At 38.1% G+C, this 21593-nt stretch overlaps 1 protein-coding gene across 6 annotated transcripts in view; it reads left to right on the top strand.

Moving 5' to 3' along the window:
- The first annotated feature begins 324 nt into the window (after positions 1-324).
- RPS6KA6 (ribosomal protein S6 kinase A6) overlaps positions 325-21593 on the top strand; it is a 43447-nt gene continuing 22178 nt past the window's right edge. For 5 of the 6 annotated variants that reach the window (XM_042807169.1, XM_042807168.1, XM_042807165.1 and 2 more), the window contains exons 1-6: positions 363-588; positions 10257-10316; positions 13883-13999; positions 17590-17671; positions 18495-18575; positions 19013-19092. In XM_042807169.1, the coding sequence (XP_042663103.1) occupies positions 508-588; positions 10257-10316; positions 13883-13999; positions 17590-17671; positions 18495-18575; positions 19013-19092 (501 nt within the window). In that variant the 5' untranslated portion in view covers positions 363-507. Of the gene's footprint in view, positions 589-10256; positions 10317-13882; positions 14000-17589; positions 17672-18494; positions 18576-19012; positions 19093-21593 lie in introns of all 6 variants that reach the window. The other variant, XM_042807164.1, reaches the window with a different exon arrangement.

Below are 21593 nucleotides of genomic sequence, written 5' to 3'. Positions count from 1 at the left end.
CCTCAGGAGGAAGGTCCGGCGGCCGCCCGCCCCCGCCGCTTAACCGCGGTCCCTCCGGCGGGAAGGCAGCGCCCCGCGCGGCACTGCTGCCCTCACCGGGGGCCGGGGTGTGTGTGTGTCACCCCCCCACCCCTGTCCCCCCTCAGCGAGGCGCCGCCCGACCGCGGGAACGTTAACGGCGCCCGCGCGTCACCGCGCGTCATCAGCCCCCCTCCCCCCCCCCCCATGCAGGGGATTCTCCGTCCCGCCCTGACGTCATCCCCATGCCGCGCAGGCCCCGCCCCCGACGGCCGCCATGTTGGGGGGTGTGCGCGGGGGAGCGCAGAGCGGCGCCGCCCCCGCCGGCCGGCAGCAGCCGCAGCTCGAGCTCCGCCGCCGCCGCCGCGCTCCATGCGCAGGGGGAGGGGGCCCGCCGCGGCCGCCCGCCGCCTGTGAGCCGGCCGCGGGCCGGGGGGGGTGCGCAGCGGCTGGCGGCGGCTGCCCGGCGAGGGAGGAGAGAGCCGGGACATGGTGCCGTTCGCTCCGCTGGAGGACGCGGAGGAGCCGGAGCCCTGCCACAAAATGGAGCTGTACGTGAGCGGCGGCGAGGTCAGTGTGGGGCCGGGGGGGGGGGGGGCGGGGCTCGCCGCTCCGCTGCCGGCTCCCCGCCGGCACCTGCCCTCCCCGCCGCCGGGGCGGAGGGCGAGCAAACCGCAACGCCCCCGGCTCCGCGGGTCTCCCCGCCTCGCTGCCCCCAGTCTGCCCGCCGCCCTCCCCCGCCGGATCCCGGTGCTCTCGGTGGCGCCGCCGCTTCCCCGCCTCCCTCGGGATCGCCCTCCTCGGCCGCCTCCCCGGCGCTGCCGCCCGGGTACCTGGCCTGCTTACGCCTCCTCCCTCCGGAGCCGCCGCGCCGGGACCGGCCTTTCCGGCAGCTCGCCCGGGCTCCGGCCCGTCCTGCGAAGGCGCCGGCCCCAGGCGCGACCGCAGCCCGTCCCCGCCGCCGCGGGAGGGCCCGTCCCCGCCGGCCTCCCCCGCAGCCGCTCCACAACCGGCGGCGGCTCCGGGGCTCGGGGGGCGGCGGCGAGCGGCGCTCCCCGCCTGGGCGCGGGTGCGGGGCAGCGGCCACGCGTGCGGGGCTGGGGGAGAGCCGGCTTGGCTGGGGAGGGTGAGGGAAGGGCGGCGAGCTTCGTGGCGCCTTCCGAACGGCGCTAATGGCACAGTTGTCGGCTCCCAGTTCACACCCAGCGCTGGAGGCTTTTCTGTAAACTCAGTTTTGTGGCCAGAGCTCCTGTGGAAAGTTACTTTTAACTTCTGAAAATTCGACTGTGCTAACCTGGTTGTGCACTCAGGCAGGTTGTCATTAGGAGAGGTCCCTTTGCTTTTTCGTTGAAGATCTACACAATGATTATCATATACGCAGCTAGCAGAAAGAACCAGCAGTGTGTGACTTAGCTTTGGATACTTAAACATTGCAAAGAACGAGGAACGACTTTGAGAGTGTCTTGGAGGTATTTCTTAGCACTCTAGGTATATTCATAAGCAAGTACCAAATGCTGTTTACAAGAGAATACATGCATTGTTAAAGCATAACCAGTTTTGCCATTTATCTCAGCAGAATGTGACCCTCAAGTGTTAAAACTTTTGCACTTTTAAATCAGAAGAGTAGGATTGTGTGTCAAGTATGACAAATAAAAGATTGCACCTAGGTGTATTAGACACACAGAAGATGTTATCTAAATAAAGCTTCTTAAAACTGGTCAGACTTGCTTTCCATGATGCAGTAGGCTTTCCTTATCGTAAGTAAAACGATCTGTAGCCAATTCATCTCTAAGACAAAGTGTGCAAAACAAGAGTAGGTTAAAGTTTTGGGAAGAGTAAAAGGATATCCTTTCAAGGATCTTGTTGAATCTTATTCTCTGATAAAAAAGTATACATATAAAGGGGAAAAAAAAACCCCAATAATTCAAGGTAGGAATAAAACTATAAAACTATGAGGTTTTAAATTTCTTAGTGTTGTTTTGTTTTTTGTTTTTTTGTTTTTTTTTTTTTTTAACTTTTCTGTAGCTGTGTCTACAGAGTGCCACTTCCAAGTACTATAATTACTGGACATAATTTTCTACACTATGGCTGCTACAATGTAACACTTTAAAATATTCTAATGATCTAATAATACTTGATGCAGTCCCTGTAACTTAATATTAGAGAAATCCTAATTATGTTGGTAAAGCTACAGGTAAGGATTAAAAAGTCAGCAGAAATATTGAGGCTTATTTATTAATCTTATGGTTTGTAAAAATAGGATGCTGTAGTTAAGGTATGAAGCTTATTGAAGGTCTGAGAACTTTCTTGGCCCTGTTGGTCTGTTTTTTAAGAATACTGCGATACATCAGTGTAAAAATAATGAAACTCAGAGTGTTGCAGCTGAAATGTGAACATCCGTGGCTACTGTGCATCTCTCAGTATTTATATAAATACCCTTCCACTGAGGCTGGTGCTGCTTTTGGAGTACTGTGTTCAGTGCTGCTTTCGTATACAGATTTTGCCATAAATATTGTATTGGCAGTTTTAGCAAGAGTGGCTGGAGAACCAGCCCTGGCTCCAGCCCAGCAAAGCTCAGACGGGTAGTTCTGCTGACGGTGGTGACATTTCAGTTCTCTTTGAATGCTTGACTGGGCTGGGGCCGACAGGGATGTGAGCTCGACAGGGCACTGCTGTAGGAGCCTGGCGCTGAGGGCACGCTCATCTCTAGCCAGCAGAGCCTAGGAAGGTGGATGTCCAACTGAAACGGCTCTGTTTGTAACATCTGAGGGCAACTGTTTGCAACAGTTGTTCTTTACATTGTATTTTCCTCAAGCCCGTACATGAACTACTTACTTAACAGGGTCTCCATAATAAAGCTATTTCAGTTGTGCTCTGATTAACATGAGACATGTTTGTTACGTCAGTGTTACGTTTGGCTAGCAGCACTTGAGACTTCATTTATATCAAAACCAGTTTCTTCAAGTTGCGTATGAAGTTCCCAAATTACATTAACATATTGTCATAACACTTTATATTAAGTGCATCTCAGGGATGTGTAGCGCTTTTCAGTTGTTGGAATTCTACATTTACATGGTTTGTGGATTTAACAAAGGCTTATTTTATGTTAAAATGAGTTTTGGGTTGGTTTGGATTCTTCACTTAAATTTAGGTAATTAATTATAGCCTATAGTAGCTACTACAACCTTACATATTGGCAAGCTGATAGATCTCGGTGACCGTGGCCTCACTGTAACCACAGTCAACAGTGCTACTGTGAAACAGTCCTATATTTTGAAGACGTACTTGTGTTTACTGGTGCTCTTGTGCATCAGTTGTGGCATAGGAAGAAAAAATCTGAGAAATGGTTTTCTCTGAGGAATCTTCTTGTTGGCTAAATTTAGGATTGCATTATTAGAAATAAGTGCATTTCCAGTGAAGCAGTGCTTGTGTTGACAAAGTAAAAGCAGTTGGCGAGGGAAGAATGTGATCTTGAAGGTAGGAAACAAATTTTCATGCTTCAAGGCATAAAAACAACATGAGCTTTTGGAAGAAATTTAGGATTGAATTATTTTGTCCTTTTTCACATTGGTGGTCTTGGAAGTGCTGAGGATTACATTTTGGACTGTACACTGTGCTGTTTCTGCCCGTTCTTATATTCCTGTGATAGTGTCACTTGTGAAGCAGTTTTGTTACTTTGGGAATTGCTTAAGCCTAGGTAGGAAGAGTCAGTGTCCTGCAGTTTAAGCTTCAAATATTGAGTGAACTTCTTTCCTTCTAAAATAGGATTAATAAGTTTTTTCATGATAATAAAAATAGGTAGGAGGGTGTTGATTATAATCAACTGTTGTAGATTATTAAAATATGATTGCAGTCTACAAAGAAACAGTAGATGTTAACACTTTATTGATAAGGCTGAATGAAATACAAAAAATACTTGGAACAAGGCAGACAACAGTAATTTTGGAATTTTCTGCTCATTTAACAGAAGTAGTCTTACATTTAAAAGGAGAAGTGTAATTGACTGAAGTGTATCCTGTTTGCAATACATGAGTATTGTTTATTGCATAAATGCATCCCATACTCAAATATTTATTTTTGAAATGAATACTTAAGAAACCAGTTGCTTTAATTGGCTGACAGTGATAAGGAGGACAAGGCTGGAACAATAAAGCGACTGGAAATAAAGTATTCTGCTAGAAAAATGGGCTGCACTGAAAGTTGCTGCCTTCCAGAAGGCATATTTGTGAGTTGAGCTTCGCTGCTATTGTATATAATCTTTTGCCCATGCCAGTTTAAATAAATACATCTTTGATTTTGGCCAATATTTTCAGTCCATCCTCTTAAGCATGTTCTGAGCCTGATCTGTCAAAGGCCACTGAATTTTGTCAGTGTTAGGAGTTGCATAACTACTTTGTGAGTAATTACTGGCAGTGACGTGGATGACTCAGCTACCTAGTTTTGTGAATCTGAAAATCTCCACAATTAGGTGGTGTTATGTTAAGAAAAGAAAGTAATAGTGTTGCATGTAACTTAAGTGCCCTCAGTCATTGCAACAATGTACAGTTTTTATACAGATCTATGAGAACAAGCTGCCTTAAAGTTTTGTTTGTTTTTTGTATTTTGTTTTTTTTTTTTTTTTTAAAAAGTAAGCACATTAATACTCTTAAATGGAAAACAATGAGTGTCTGCATTGAAAAGTGCTGCAATATAGTAATCTGTTTTGGTATACCATTTTTAAAGATCCTTTTGGAAATCTGCTGTGGTATTCTTAGTCTTGAGAAGGAGCAGGGGCTCTGTTCGAGGTGGGTCACCTTGGTTCCCACGGGATAGCTTTGGAGAGACCTCACAATAACCTGAAATCAGAAGAGTGATACAATTTGTTAACTCGTCATATAGAGAATTGTAATGTTTATGTAGCTGTAATACTTTACTACATTAAGAATAAAATTTGAAATTTGGTATTTTCATCAAGTTTAAATCTTACCCTTTTCCACTATTCTTTAATCTGCCATTAAACACTATTTCCTGAGTTGTCTGCTTTATGCCCTTTGGTTATGGAATTACACTCTTTCCCAGACAGGTCTTAGTGAAGAGATCTCAAGTCCTTTCCTAGTTCAGTGATCCCTGTGCTTATGGTTAGGTTTGTGTGTTGTCATGGCTATAACTAGTCTGAGACATGTAATTCTCCCCTGATCTCTGATAATGGGAAGGATCAAAATTTTCTCTTAAAATCAGTAATTATATGTTGCTGAAGGTTTGTTATCTTGTCTGAATGCGTGATTTACTTGCCACAGGAAAAGAACTTTGTAACTTTTCCTAGTAACTGATTATGGGTTTAAGTTTTTTTTTGTTTTGTTTTGTTTTTAAGGTAGGTGGCTTTATCATCCTCTTTTACTTGGTATGTTTAAAGAGAGTGTGAGTTACCTGGCCTCTTCCTTTTGTGAGAGGAATTGCAGGACAGGCTAGCACAGGGTTTGTGCCAGCAGTGGGCAGGTGAGAAGAAAGTTCAGTGTAAACCTGTAGAGTCTCACATGGGCACTGCCACTGGTGGAATATCCTTCTGGTCACATCGTGGTAGGGTGGGACTCGGCTTTAGTTGGTGTAACTCTGTGTTGGGTAACCCTAATGACACTGCTTCAATTTCCACTTCGTGGGGTTGGCGACTCTACTGGGGGAAGTTGTTCCTTCCCACAAGCACGTGAGCCCAGGCAGTGAAGAGCACCGAATCCAGCTTGGGCACCTGCCTGCCATAACAATATCTACATTTTAAAGCAAGCAAATAAGAGGACTGTTGCATGGAGAGAAGTTGTGGATGTTTTATAGGAAGAACAGGTGCCTTTGAGCTTCAGTTTTGTTCACAGTCTTTTAGACATTTAAAAAATATTTAATAAATCCTCACCTGTTTGTGCACAGAACACCCAAATTTCTCAAAGCTATCTGAGCAAATAAGATTCAGTAGGCCAATGTGTTGCTAATTAAATTAATGATGCAAACTCTCTGCAGATGTAATTCAGAATAAATGAGTAACAAATGTGGTTGTCTTAACAGCATTTTTTTTTTCCAAAGGCTTTCTTTTCAAAGTCTTTTAAAAATAATTGGGGTTTCTGATGTAGGCTTACACTCTAACATTTTGAAATAAGTACTTTAAGTAATAATTTTGTGTGTGGGGAAGTAAACTGGTTAGTCTTGTGTTCATTTGGATGAATTGTGAGGTGTAGGTCTGGTGACTGTAGCTGCAGTAACTTAGCAAATTAAGCACAGTGAAGAAGGAACTGTGGAGAATGCAGAAGCTTTTGTTGATCCGTATGTTGAATTCTACCTGTTTGAAGCTAGACTAGATTGTACATGGCTGGTGATGAATAATGATTTCTACTTCTAATAATATTATCACTAAAAAATTTTACAGAGAAATCAGAACTGGGAATTTTATATTCTTTTTGAATGCTGAAATGAAGATGTGTAAAAAACAGGGCAAAATGAGCCAGCTTTATATCTTCTACTGTTAGGCATTTTTGCTGACAATTTGCCTGGCTTCTTTTGGCCAAAACCTATAGACCCACCAAACAGTAACGCATTTACCATGGAAACAGTTAAAACATCCTTAATACTGGGTGTGTGGGGGGGAGGATGGTTCAAATCTTTGGTAATACTGGGATTCTTCTGTTCTGCTGTAATTATCAGAGGAAAAACATGTGCAATAGTAGTCAAGCCTTTTTCCAGCCCACAAAAGCCCTTTGGATATTCTCCCAAGGTAATAGGGTATAGTCCCAGGGAGTCATGGGATCCATCGCGGCTATTTAAATCAGAAAGCAGATTGCGCTGTGTTACCTCAGAGGCGGTTTGGCGTTGGAGGATTGGGTCTCTTAGCCTGCACCTCTGGAAAAGTAAGTTTCTTACCTGCCAGGTTGTCTGACCTTAACTTTGTTCTCATGTTTTTATGTTATTGTCTCGGTTATTTTTATACTAATTAACGATGTGGAATACTTTATGTACTTTTCAACATTTGTATTTGGGAAGTATTGATGCTGTTTGCCTAGATGTCTGAGTTTAGTTTGTGTCTTAATAAAAGTTAATATTTAAAATGTTCAGTTTGTTGTAGGACTTTATCAGTACTGAACAACAAAATGATTCAAGGATGAAAGAATCTCGTTTAGAGTAATGGTACTCGCTTCCTCTCTCCTGTTTATAGTGATATGTACTTTCTAATTCTCAAATAATATATTAAAATTGTGTGTTCATTATTTAGTGAGATATTTAGTAAGTAACGACTTAGAACATAACTATTTTAACCTCTATATATGTTTGTGCACAAATGATCTTGACTAAATCACTAAAAGGGGTCCCACTTGGCTGCAGAAGCAGAATTTTGTATTTGATTTCTATAGAGGTGGGAATTAAGTATTAATTGTAACTTTTCTGTCTAATATGGGGGGCAGTGGAAACTTCTGGTTTTTGAAACCTGGGCAATATAAGTAGCTGTACAGAACAGTAATGATTTGATTCTTGTAATTGATTTTTTGTTTTTTTTTTTTTTTTTTTTTTTACTGAAAAACTACTGGACTTTGGTTGCAATCTGACAGTTTTGTGTTTTTGTTTTGTTTTGTTTTTTAATGCATAGAGATCAGGGTTCACAAACAAACAAGGCAAAAGTGTAGTTGTGTATATCAGGCAATGCAAGTAGACTCATGCACTTGAAAATAAAATTCTTTGGACTAAAAATTGGCAGGCATCCCAGTCTTTGTAGTTAAAGAGAGACTGGACAGGAGAAAAGAAAAAAAAAAAAACCACAAAAACATGAACAACAATAAAGAGGAAAAGTGTACAATAGAAAATTGTTAATTAAGATGACATTTGATTGCCTGCCATAAAGATCCAATAACTTGTTGTATTTGATTTGCCAGCAAGCTGGAAGTATGCTTACATGGTGTGCTCAGGAGCTATGTAGATCATATAACATGCTGGGTTTTAGTTCAAAACCTCATTCCAGCAGTGACAGCTTTCTGTATCTGATTGCCTGGAGTTAAGCTACTGTTTTCAGTGTAGCTGTAGTTCTTCTGGCTGGTAGTATTGGTTCCAGAGCTTAAATTTACGTAACGAAATTTAGAAAATGTTGACCATATTTAAAGAAAGAAGAAATGCATGCTAAATTCACTTCAAATTAAAGTCCATGAGTGAAGAATTGTATTGTGTTTCTGAGCAGGTGGAGCAGAAACCCATTTTATTACTAGGTCCAAATAACTTTTTTGGACAACTTTGAGCCTCACATTGATTCACACTTGAATGTGATCTAGTGATATTGTGAAAAGAAATTGCATGGCAGTGAATCGTCTGAAGTGAAGTTGGAGTTAATTTCTGGTCTGAACTTTGAAATTATTTCTTGATGTATTCAATTAACTCATACAATAACAAGTATTGTGAGTGTCTCGTCCTTCCCAGTATTTAATTTGAAAAAAAAATTATGCATAGTAGAAATGAGTTTATAGCATCAGGTTCTTTAGCATATGTGAAGTTTCTGAATCCAGACTAATAGGTTAGTGATTTCTGGCCTTGAGAAATTAGGGTGAAAATCCATGATAGATATGAAAAATGAACATGTGTTGAATTTGCCACTGCTTGGTTAAACTGCCAGATTATAGTTTATGTGAAGAGTATGTGTGTAAACTGTTGTTAAAATAAATAGAAACTTAGAGAAGAGTGAAAGTAACCAAAGCCTCATGCTACTTGACTTGATATTATTTTTAAGGGGGGATATAATTCAACAATAAGTGCCCGTATCTTGATACAAAAATTGGAGATTTAAGTTTATCAAAATTATTAATTTAGGGTTTGGCTCTTAAAAGCTCTACTTGAAATCAAGAGTTCTAAAAGAAGCAGTGGAAGTGGTTGAGGGTTTGCTTAGGTGACGCAATTGTGGTGGTATAAACCTGTCCCTTCAGCCTTACTTGTTTGTCAAGTTTTCTGTTTTGTTTTTAAACAGGCGCATGGTCTCTATGGCATTTCAAGATTCATTGTAGTCTTGTGTTTTTCCAATTCACATACTAATAATCTCACCATATTTTGCTGTCCTAGGCATGTGCTTTAGATAAATTCAGAAGTACAAGAAAAAAAAAAATATGATTACCATGTCTAAGAACTTAATTGGTTCAGGAATAAAGTAGTTTGAGTTTCCTTATGTTACTTCTAGTATGTACTTTCTAGTTTGTATTTTGTTGTGTGAGGTCTATGCCACGTGAAGGTAGTGATGCTGAACAATTAACATACAAATAAATTAGCAATTACTGCTAGCAAAATCCATAATTGGCTTCACCCATTTTGTCAGGTATTTCTAGTTTTTAATTAAGGCTTTACATGTTTAAACAGGGCATGTCCTTTATATTTATGTACTTTTTTCTTAAGTTTCAGTTGTTGATCAGCATTGAGTTGTTTGTTACTTAGAGCTTAAACTAAATAAGGTAGGCAACTCCTAGCAGTTATTGTGTTCCTTTAAGAGCATGTAATTTATTTGCTTCTGTCCAGGTGCATATCATATTTTCCTGGCCCTTAAAGATGTACTTTTGAAATTGAGCCACAAGTATTTTAACATACAGATCTACAGATTTAAAAGTACTTCATTAAAGTTTGAGTTTTCTGTTTGCTAGATATTTAAATAACTTTTGATGCAAGAAAACTTTTAGAGGAATCTAATTTTTTTAAGGAAACAGATAATTATTTTTGTATGTAAGAATTCTGTGGTATGTGTTCTCTGATCTACTTGCTCTAGTCCTTTCCCTCTTGCCCCAAAAAGTCTTGAAATCACTTTTGATTCTTTTTTCCTTAAACTGCAACTAAATTTTCAGCACCAGATTTTTAGGATCTTAGGTTTTTGAAAAGCATCTGCAACATAAATTTTGTGTATGACAATTTTATGTTACTGTCATCTTGTATGGCTGGTATCCGTAGCTTTTAAAGAAGGAATTCTAAAGTATTTCCAATTAAATAACACTCTGGAATGGCATTTACAAAGGAATATGCTAGATGATACAAAAGGGAGATGCTAACTATAACTACCAAGTAGTAGTATTTGTTTGAAACTACAGTTTTAAATGAGAGCAACAAGAACACCAGTTTTCATTTGTGTGCTCTGAAATGTAAATTGGCCAAATTATGAACTCTGCTTATTTGAAATTGTTAGATTTTAATGTTGGCTTTGTTTTTTCTTTCTTCCCCACCCCCTCTCTTCCCCCCACTTCTTCATTCCCCTTCCTTCCCCTTTCCAGCTAAATGGCCTTAAAATGGCAGATGAGCCTATGGAAGAAGGTGAACCATATTCCTACCATGTAAGTATATTTGACAGAAGTTTGGTTTAGACACTCATTAGCATGACTTCCTTTTGAAGCAAAACTTATGCATTCCCTACTCTTTAATAAGTTTTGAGCCTATCATTTTATTTGACCAGATATGAAGAGGTTCTAGGTCTCATAGATGGTTTTGAAAATTAGTACCTGGGCAGGGGCTGTAAGTGCCTTGTTTGGGAAAGTTTGCTGCAGGAGGCAGTGCTTTATGGGAAACAAATTCTGTCTGCTGGAGAGAGTCTTTACAGACCTCTCAACCTCAGAAAATGCTCAGTCCAACCTTGAACCTTTTATACACCACATGCACTTACTGTTGCTCTTATTACACTGTCATCGGTTCTTCCTTTGTGTTTTTTAATATAGTTGATGCACGTTCATATAGAAGGTACTTAATTCCTCCTATTTTAGAACAGAAGTAATTTTTACACCAGTATGTTGATTTGACTTTTATGTAGAAATATCCCAGATAAACCCTGTTGAGCATGACTTCTGTCCAGTGCCTTGGAGATGTGCATATGTAGGAGATGTTGAAGATCAATATTCTGTATGCTGGATAAATCTTGGACTAAACTTCACGCTAAATCTGTATGTGGTGAAATGCCTGACTTTGCAAGGAAAAATTTGCCATTGTTTTTCAACACACCTGTTCATATATTTTTGAACAGGACCATGGAAGAAGGTGTCAGGTAGATCTTACTGCCAGCTGTAACTGCTGCTTCGTATTGCAATAGTAACTTTTTAAGTGATTTGGAGAATAAACTCTTAGGGGTAGATACGTAGTACTTGGACATTTCCTGATGCAAAGTAAATAAACAGTGTCATAGTCCTCTTACGTGTAGCAAAGAAAGATGAGCAATGGGTTGTCTCAGCCCTTTACTGTACTTGAACCAGAAGGATGTTGCTGAGCTTGTTTTTTAGGTGCTTGGAGCTACATACCAGTCAAGCTGTAACAAAGTGAGATGGCACAAAGCCATAACTGATTGTGGTGTTTCTTTCAGTGCTTTGTCTTCTATTGAACCTGCTGGGAATAGTTACCTCTTAGGCAAGGCAACTCAGTGGTAGCTGGTACCTGAGCCCTAAAGTAGATTTAGCTCCTCAAGCAGCAGAGCACAAAATCAGATAACCAAATTTGCAGTTCATGAAGGCCAAACTAGAACTAAAAATTTACCTGGATTATATATCTGTGAAATTCTTTACCTGCTCATTTCTTGTTGGTGATGCAGAGGTCTTTTTACACTTCAGTCATACCAATTTTTAGTACTTTAATGATAGTTAAGTAGGTGAAACTATATAGACGTCTTTTGTGAAGGTAAAACACTTCATAAAAAATAACTCATTTCATACATCTCAAGTTATTCTTTATTTTCATGGAAAACATTTTTCTCCTCAGTTCACATTTAGAAATGTTTCTCTGTCAGTCAGTCTCTGCAGCAACCACATGTGATGTCACAGGCTAATGACTCAAGGTGGGTGACAAACAGAAGAGCAGGTGAACTTTCAAAGATCTTTTCTCATGCAAAGGTTCACAGTAGTAGGCAATACAAATTAGGATGGTGAAGTAAAAAGGCTTCTAAACAAAGTACTTTATAGAAAGAATCAACCATTAAGATTGTTATACAACTTGGTGTATAACTTGCTGCTTTCATCTATCATCAGATGACTTGAAATGCTAGTGTTCTTACCTGGCTCAAATTCCAGGCATGTGTTTAAAAAAAAGAGATGTACATCTTTCCTATGAATATGTATATGCATAGTCAACAAGATGGATGGATTAAATGAAGTTAGGATGTATACACTGATGGTACAGGTATGTCAGCTGTCTTTTTTTGTGAACAGAGAGGGAAATAGAGTAGCTTAGAGTGTGAATTAAAGAATTAACTTTGTTATCTAGCAATGCCTTGTGTTAGTACCTACCTTTGCACGGGAAGCAGGTGGAACAAACAGGCCTTTTCCAGAAAGAGTATGAAATAAGAGACGTAGGGGAGGGGAAAGGATACAAAAGTACAATAATGGCTGGACTACAGTTTGTGAATATACTAAGGTGTTAGTTTGAACTCTTTCTTTCCACCTCTGGGCAAACAAAGCACTTAAGGCATAGATAGTTAATGCAGTGTGATGATTGCCCCCCGCCCCCTCCCCTTTTTTAATTTAATTATTGATTAAATAAGTACACATTTAGATGATCAGATTTCTGCCCTGAATTTCTGCATAAACCCACCTAGAGAATTTAATCTAGATACTTCTGTATCAAGTCTGATAATGCTAATTTATAAATCTTAATGCATGGTCTTGGACGGCAAGACATTCTGTAATCAACCTGACTATAGAATGTAGTTCTTTCCTAAAACCAAGTTTTTCATCAAGTGATAGGTCTTTTCCTGGTGGTGTTCACCGTCATTGAGGGAAAGCAATGCACTATAGGTTGGCAGGGTGTTTTTCTGGTCTCTACTAAGAGAAGCTTTCAAGATGAAGATCTAAAGAGAGGATTGGAGGACAGTTAATAATCATTTGAATACCCTAAAGATGTCCACGTATTGCAAAAGGTGGGTTTTTCTGTTGTGATTGAATTGTATTTGCAATGTGCAAGAAATTAATTGGTATTCTTGATAGATCTGAGGAGTGCTGCTCCTTTTTGTACATGCAAGCTCAGGTTGCTGTTGTAGGCCTTAGCATGTAGTTTGTAGTTTCAGGGGTACTTGTTTTGGCTCACAGAAAATTCTCTTGCACCATAAAAGCTGCAATACATCACCTGATTTGTTTTCATCATGAATGTTTGTCTTTTCACAATTGTGGCTGCTGTGCCTTGCTTTGGTAAAGATGAGAGTAACAGGAAAAAGTCAACAGAACAATAAATCTTTTATCTACCTGAGAATTGCTCTCAGCTTTCTGAAGGAGGTCTCCACACAGGGTAGTCTTTCCATGAGCTCTGTACCCCAGAGCTGTGTTTCTTCTGTTAGATGCAAGAATTCTCAGTGTTCTTGAGACGACTCATATTTTATTTATGCTCATCAAATGATGCATGTTCCTCTAGCTACAAGTGGATGACCATATTTATTATTTGCTGCTGTGAAAAGCAATAATTAGTTAAAATGATGAAATTTAATTTAGCTTTCATTAAGACTCTTTCAGGAAAGGGGAAGATGACGAGAGTAATCACTGGAAAACTGAAGGCCACTAAAACAGAGGTGAAGCACAGAAAGATCATCGTAGACTTGGTTTAAAAATCTGTACATTTATTCCTTTCATGTAAGAAAATCTGTCTTTGCAGTAGCTGTAATATTTATGACAAAAGGACATGAGCGTTCTTTAAGAATTTTACTGCAGTTTAGAAATTTTAGATCATCTATTTAAGAAAGGATGGATAGAAAACCTCTTCATTTGGACAGCTTTCTTTTATGCCTTATTAGAATTTCAAATATTAAAAAACAAACAAAAAGTCAACAAAAAAAATGAAACAACAGGAAAAGAGCAGGCATTTACATGTACTTCAAATGAGAGTTGATTAATTCAGGCCTGTTCATTGTTTTATTTTGTTTGCCTTTAAATAATAGGATGAAGGAAGTGTGAAAGAAATTCCTATTACACACCATGTGAAAGAAGGATGTGAGAAAGCAGATCCAGCACAGTTTGAACTACTTAAGGTTCTTGGACAGGGATCATTTGGGAAGGTAAGATAACAAACTTTATTTTCATCTGATGTCCACCTCGAACCTGCTTTGTCTTCCATTACTTCTATAATGCTACAAGGTTAGGTATAAACCTAATAAATCTGAGTACGGGTAGATATGCTTGTGGAAATTGTCCTGTTTTGGAGGAAGACATCCATCCTGTTTTAAAGTTGGGTGGGGAGGATGGTATGTGTGTTTGTTTTTTACAATGATAACATTTCTGACTTCATGGGTTTTAGAGGAAAAGCAGTGTCTTTTTCCATAGACTTATCCAGACATTCAATAAAGGTAGTGCTGCATCAAAGTTGCTGGGAATGTTTGAAAAGACACTGAAAAATTTCATTATTTTCCAATCTTGCTCTGGTGCCAGGGGAACACTGGTTGCATCAGGACACCAAATCATATCTGTTACAGAAGCAACAGCCTCAGTCTCTAGGCAGAAGGGTCAGTCAGTAGCGAATTTTAGGAGGTCTGTTATGGAAAGTTAGTTTGCTTTAACCGAACGGAGAGGCATGTTTGTGGTTCATCTGGACAAGCATCTGCAGCTTCATGGGAGCAATGGCGCCAACAGCAAGGGATTTTATCAGCTGGGTTATAGTTAGGGGTGGTTTTTATGCAACAGCTCTGGTGTTGACAAGCTCCATTTGCCTAATGCCATGGCTATTTGGAATAAAACTGTAGTGTTTCCAACTGCCTCAAAACTTTATTGCAGCATCTATTGAGGCATCTGAACGAACAGTATCTCTGTTCATATAGGTTGCCTCACATCTTCTGTAGCTTAGGTTGATGCTTGGGAGGTGCCAGCAGTGTAATAGACATCAATAGACACTTCTGGAAGAGGTGGTGATTTGTCTGTTAATGATGGTACTTGACACGCTGAGAATGTTAGACTTTCTTCAATGTATGAAACCTGTATTGATGTAGATACAGAATGGCTGTGGTAGTTTGGAACTTGAACCAAAGTAACAATAAGGTAAATAACCCGAGAAATGTATTTCAGTTTTTATTATTTTGCTGTACTTGTCAAGTGATCTACAGCGAAAGGACACTGAGTGAACAAATATTCAAATAATATATATAAGAAATATGGCATTTTTTTTGTTAGAATAATTTATTTTTGTATTGTGCCACTTGGTGTCACATTGCTGAAATTAAAGTAAAAATCAAATTGTCTGAGAAGTTTGAAACACATTAGTTGAAATATTAATCCTTGTGTATAAGAAGCTAACTTATTTTTTTAAAAACAGACTCTTAAACTACATCTTTTGCAACACATAAAATGTAGACAATCAGCTTTATATGTGTTTCCGTTTTCCTGTTTTTCTGCTGGTTTTGTCTATCTCATGGCAGGAACAAACCTCTGCACAGAGTTGTACAAGAGTGGGGGAAAACTTTAGACATTAGTAAGGCATTCTGTGAATAAGTGATAGTTTAGAAAACAGACTTTAAAGTATTTCTTAAAGGTTTTACAGCTTAAGAAAGATTTTGTTATCTGGTGGTGATGTTTGCCAATTCCCTTATACACTTCCCCTCTACAGAGTCTAAAAGGCTCCATGCATTTATTACTCCTGACTTGAGATGTCTTAATCTAATTTAGGATTCAGCTCCTCTGGTGTGGACATCTTAGCCCTGACTTGGGCAGATTCTTACTTCAGAGAGTTCAGACATCTGAGAGGCAAAGGAACGCTCTTGCTCAGAGTCCCACCAGCTTGATGGTGGGACTTTTTGTTGCTTTCTATTGAAAAGAGAAAAGAAACAATAGAGATTAGTGGCTGTTGCCTTCATGGTGGTTTTTCTCTTCTCAGTTCATACTTCCCAGGGATCTCCCTTTGGATTTAGCAAACGCATTTGTTTGCCCTAGCCTAGTATAGTGCTACAGCTCATCCTCTACCTGTCTTTTGACATCTGTGCAGGATTTAACACTGCTTCACAGAAATAAAGGGTTAAACCTTATGTCTGTGACTGAATTTCTCTCTTCAGCCTTTGAGAAGCTTCTAAGGCTTCAGCACCTCATCTGCTGAAGATCTTCGATTTGCTTAGGTGAATCATCTTGTGCAACATGTGCCCATCTTGATTTTGCTTCACAGTTGAACAACTGATCATTGCATCTCCACAAGATGTGGGATTATGGAGACAGACTTTGTCTGCAAATCAAATAGATGGTGCTCAAGTAGTTTTCAGTGGCAGCTATTTTGGTCCTTAAGAGCTAGAATTTGTAACTTGTACCTGAATTCCTTACATTCTCACAAGCTTCTAGTTATTAAGCACTGAAATATTTTACAAGCTTAATATTTTACTGTTATAATTGTGTATAAATCTACAGAGGCTTTCTTATTTGCTGGTGTTTGATTTACTTCCTTTACTATTTCATCATCAACATTGAGAGGAGTGCTGTGGGTCAATCATTGGACAAAACTTAAAGAAAACAAAAAGTGTGAAAACCTTGAAACATGATGATATTTTCCATCTAACTAGAGCTTAAAATAAAACCAACCTCTATCCCAACCCTGTACAATTTAGTCAGTGACAGTGTATGAATTTCTGATTGTAGAGTGAAAAAGTTAAGTTTATTTGATTATTTTTTAAAAATAATTTCTATATATTTAATAACTTCCAACAAAGCATATATGTAAATCTAGTGTTAATGAAATCTGAATAAGGGGAGTTCAGAGTGGAAGTTTTGGTTAGCTCTTGGCATTCTCTTGTGACTTGTACTTTTTTTTTCCAGTACAAACATTCCTCAGAAGTAATAATTGCTATTATAAGAGCAGCAACGTGGAAACAGGAGCACGTACCGAACAATTTTGTAAATTGAAAGACCTAGTAGTTAGAATATTAGTCAGCAGAGGTACATGTATTTGTACTTCATTATTCTATCTAATATTATGCTTTTCTTAGTGTCAAGTTATATACCCTCTATCTTTAAGACTCCTCTTGGAAGAAAAGAGTAGAAAAACCTGTTGGAGTTGCTATTCCAGAGGGAAAGGGTGCTTTGATCTTAAATGGTGAGGTTTTCTTGCTTTTGCCTCACCACTCTTACAGAATTCATGAATATAGCCTGTTACGTATTTGAGACTTGGCTCTTAAACCTCAGAAATCTCTTAGGAGGTGACAGACCAGGCAGAATTGTCACTGTCCAAGAAAATAATATAAACAAACATTTATATGTAAGTATTTATTTGATAAGTAGTTTAAACAGCTTGCTATATGAAACAATATATAGTTTGTGACCAATCAGAATACTTCAGAGAACTTGGTGGTGCGTGTACCTCTAATGTGATGAAGGGAATGCAATTTTGCCCTTCCTTTAAAGTTGTGTATTTAGGAAGGAACACTGAAGCTGTCTGAAATTAATGGGACGTTTGTGATAGTTGCTTATTTGATTACTAAGCTTGCTTATCCAAAATGACTTGATAGGAGTATTTGGCATCTTTTCGTTCCTCAGAGTTTTTGAGGAATGGGATGGGACTAGGGATGTGCTGTCACCTTGTCTGTATTAAGTTAAAAGTAAAGACATAGTAATGTTTTTTAGTCAAGTTTATGTAAAGTATTTTTAACACTCATTTTAAAAGTGGTGTTTATATTGCCAGGTCTTCCTCGTACGGAAAATAATTGGTCCTGACGCTGGGCAACTTTATGCAATGAAAGTATTGAAAAAAGCTTCTTTAAAAGGTGTGTGTATCTTTTGAGTTGGAACTTTAGAAAATGGGTTTCAGTGCATCTGTATCTCTTAAATGAGTCTTGTATATACTTGTTTGTAAATTGCTTTTAATCCTAAATATTTTTCAGTAAGTTCATAACTCTTCTCTGAAGGCAGCATTTTTCTAGAGTAACTTGTAAGTTCATGTTTAAAAAATATTTTAAACCTAGCAGAATAGCTTTAATTATGTGGTAAAAAATACTCTTTCAAAATTTAAAATTATATTATTTAATTCTGCTTAGTCTTTAATATAAAATAAATTAATTTCAGAAACAGTTTTTCTTTTGTCTTTTAAGTTAGGACTCTACTGTGGTTAAAATTGTTAAGTTATTCCTTCTTGTTATAGGTACCATAGCAAGCTAACTTACTGTTTTGGCTTCCAGAAGACACTTTAATGGATGCAGTTCTACTGTTTGTAAATAGGGACTGTTACTAGTTAAAGAGGAAAAGTAATCTTAAAAGACAGAAAATATATATTCAGTACAGATAGTACAGCAGCCTGGAAGAGTAGATGTGAGCTTTTTTCTTGAAAGTAATACTGTTTATCACAAAATACTGGAATGTGTTAGAAAATAAAATGTAGACATTAAGGAAACTGGGGCAGGTAAGAAACAAAATAAAGTTTTGCTGTCTGAAAGCATGTGTTTTGTGGGAGACTTAAAAATTAAAACCAAATAAGATATCAAGGCAAAGTACTTCTTTAGACAGCAGAGACTTTCTATATGCTAATTTCTGCTCCTTTTGTATTAAACTAAATACATTTGTTTCATACTAGTCTCTTTTTCTTTTTTGTAGTTCGGGATAGAGTTCGTACAAAAATGGAGAGAGATATATTAGTAGAAGTAAATCATCCATTTATCGTCAAACTGCACTATGGTTGGTATTTTTTTGCTACAGTTTCTTTCAATTCTTGAAGGCATAGCTGATTTTGTTCTTTCTCAGTTCTGTAGTGTCCATTTTAGTGCACAAATTAAGTTCCTTTGAAATTAACGATTAAATGGAAAATTCTTAAATTCTGCAGAGATTTTTTTTTTTTACTTTGAGTAAAACCAAAACACAGCAATTCACATACTTGGTGTTTCCCTGCTTGACAAAGGAGAAATAAAAGAACAGTATTTTAATGATCTCAGATGACTAAGGTTGTCTTCTGTGAAGAAGCAAGTAATCATTCATTAAATTACCTCATGTGCTGCTGAATTATTTGAGTTCCGTAACAAAAGTGTTACCTTTCACTGAAATTTCCAAGCATTCAGATCTGTTTTGTAGATCATCTTTGTCACACAACTATTGATTTTTTTTTTTTTTTTAAAAAGCCTTTCAGACTGAAGGGAAGCTATATTTAATATTGGATTTTCTCAGGGGAGGAGATGTATTCACACGATTATCCAAAGAGGTAAGTACCTAAAATTTTATCTCCGCTCTGTGTTAGACAGATAGGGTTTTTATCAGTATAGGGTTGTCTTCTATAGCTGTTTAACCCACATTTCTTGTTATAGTCAAGTTTTTAATAACTTAGTTGGGTTTCCCTCACATATGGTAGAATATAGTCTATAACATGATTGTGTATTGATTAGTAGCATCAGTTTTAATTTGGTATCTGTGAAGTACAGTTCTTTTGTCTAAAAATGTTTTGTTGCTTGGAAACCTAACTGAAGTAAATAAGATGGAGCAATAAAGAAAGGGGATGTATAGTTCTCATGCTCATAGTCAGCTTAGGTGCTCCTCGAAGTCCACATCTGTAAGAGATTTCTGCTGCATTGTAAAATTTCATAATGCTGTAATACAAATCCTAATGTTTAATCTCACAAAGTGTGAACGCTGAGTATTTTTGAGACCACTCCCCTTCATGTAACATTGGCATGCAACTGGAACTTTAATTTTTCATTCCTATTTTTGTTTGCTGGAGAGAGCTTCAGAGGAGGGAATGTGATGCAGTCTGCTATTATTTTTTTAAAAACATTTGTCATCAAATATAGATTATATGTTATCTTAAGTATTATGAACACGTCTGTAAGACTCTTTCTTTCTGTAAACCTTTCATAAAAATTAAATTTTTAATGGCAATTTCTCAACAACTTCACAGTAAGAGTGCTTTTCAGTGTTTTTACCAGTGTAAATATACTTATGTTGCTAATACGTAGGAAAACCCATTATCTTCAAGGAGAAAATTGAGTATCTGACTTTTTTTTTTCATGACATGGGGATGGTTGTATCCCCAGTATATCAGACCATGAGCTAAGTTATTTCCCATACGCTTTTTGTAAAATAAAACTTTAGTTTAGGAACAAGTGAAAGAGAAGGAAGAATTTAAAGGGGTTTTTGTTTTTTATTAAAATCTAAACTTGGTAAAACAGTGATCATGTCTAAGAATTGAGCTCAAAATTAATTAACCTTGAGTTTAAAATGGAGGTGAAAAGCTTAAACTGACTGACTTGTAAAGGGTTATTGGAAGAGTAGGTAGGAAAGAGGTCAGTCTCTGCTTTGATATAGATGTCTAATTATAGAGGAGAAACTGGTGTAGCAGGAAGAACTGTTCTTTTGCACTAACACAGCTGGGATTACCGAGTATGCAACATTCTTAAATAAGGGATGCAAGTCTATCTATAATAAGACTAGCTAGGTGGTTGAAAGAGGTATGTATTCCCATTGGGAATAAAGTAGTTATAATTGTCAAGTTTTCTTACTGTTAAGTCTCTAAATGTTGGGATTGGGTTTTTTTGGAAGACTTCATTTACCCTTTATGACTACTTTTAAACACCTGCTGTGTCAAAAGAGGCCTTTTTAATTTCTGGTGGGGAGAGAAGATATTTTCAAAAGTACATGGTAAAACAAAGATGGTGGACAATACACATGGAGGTAAATTTGCCATGGCATTTCATACTTTCCACAGAAGGATTGTTTTAAATTTGGTTTAGTATGAGGTTATTATAACACTTCCGCTGGTCTTTTCAATTCTAATGTGGGTATTAGTTTCAGCTGTGGAAGTGAAATGAATATATAATGAAGTTTTCATTGGTAACATTTAACGAAGTTGACTTGCCTGGTGTTTAATTTGGCACAGCAGTTTTAAGTGAAATTATTATTGGGAGATTGTAGATTACCATTTAGCATCATTGTATTCTGAGATTTGCATTTTGGCTACCCCAACGAGTAATGATATCCAAGGTTTCCTCCTGGTCTTTTGGATATAGATAAAAAACAATCTCAACATTGCTCTTTAAAAAAAATCAAAGTGAAACTTTGTAGCGTAACAGCTTTATTGTTTGTACAAAGTTAATACCTATCATTATGGAAATTAGGAGTATTTCTGTTGCCAGTAGAAGAGATTATATGTGCAATTCGAAGTACAGATCAGTGTACTTTATCAGTAAGCCCAGTTACCATAATTTAAGTCTTGTTAGCTATCTACTGTGAAGTTAAGATGGCTGTTTTCCTTGTTCCTTGTGTTTTCAATGAACAAGGAAATAGTTAATTTAAACCTCAAATTCAATTCTAGTAATTTAAAATTTACTATCTTCTCTAGTAATTTGTAGAACATGACAAGAGCCAAAGCAGGTATGATTCTTGTATATGAAATTAGAAGCAACCTGTTGAGTATTTAGGAAAGAAATACCCCTCTCAAATTCTCTATATGCAGCATTAGTCAGTTTTTCAGTATTGCACTAGGATTCTTAAAATTTCCAGAGAGCAAAGTAGATTCTTCAACTCCCACTGCAGATTTCAATGTTGTCATTTTCACCAAAGTGTTTTGTTTTGCATACTTTTTTCTAAATGATTTGTACTTTCTTCTTCTAAATACTGTTAATGTGAATTCCCAGAGACAGTCACCCAATACAGCAGTCGTATACTAAATTTTATGATGCAGTGGAAAACAGTATGTGCAGGATTGTGGCA

This window comes from Tyto alba, unplaced genomic scaffold (genome assembly GCF_018691265.1).
Source record: "Tyto alba isolate M040663 unplaced genomic scaffold, T.alba_DEE_v4.0 Super-Scaffold_5, whole genome shotgun sequence".
Taxonomy (NCBI): domain Eukaryota; kingdom Metazoa; phylum Chordata; class Aves; order Strigiformes; family Tytonidae; genus Tyto; species Tyto alba.
Note: the sequence above shows the minus strand (reverse complement) of the source record. Positions and strands in the feature narration are given on the sequence as shown.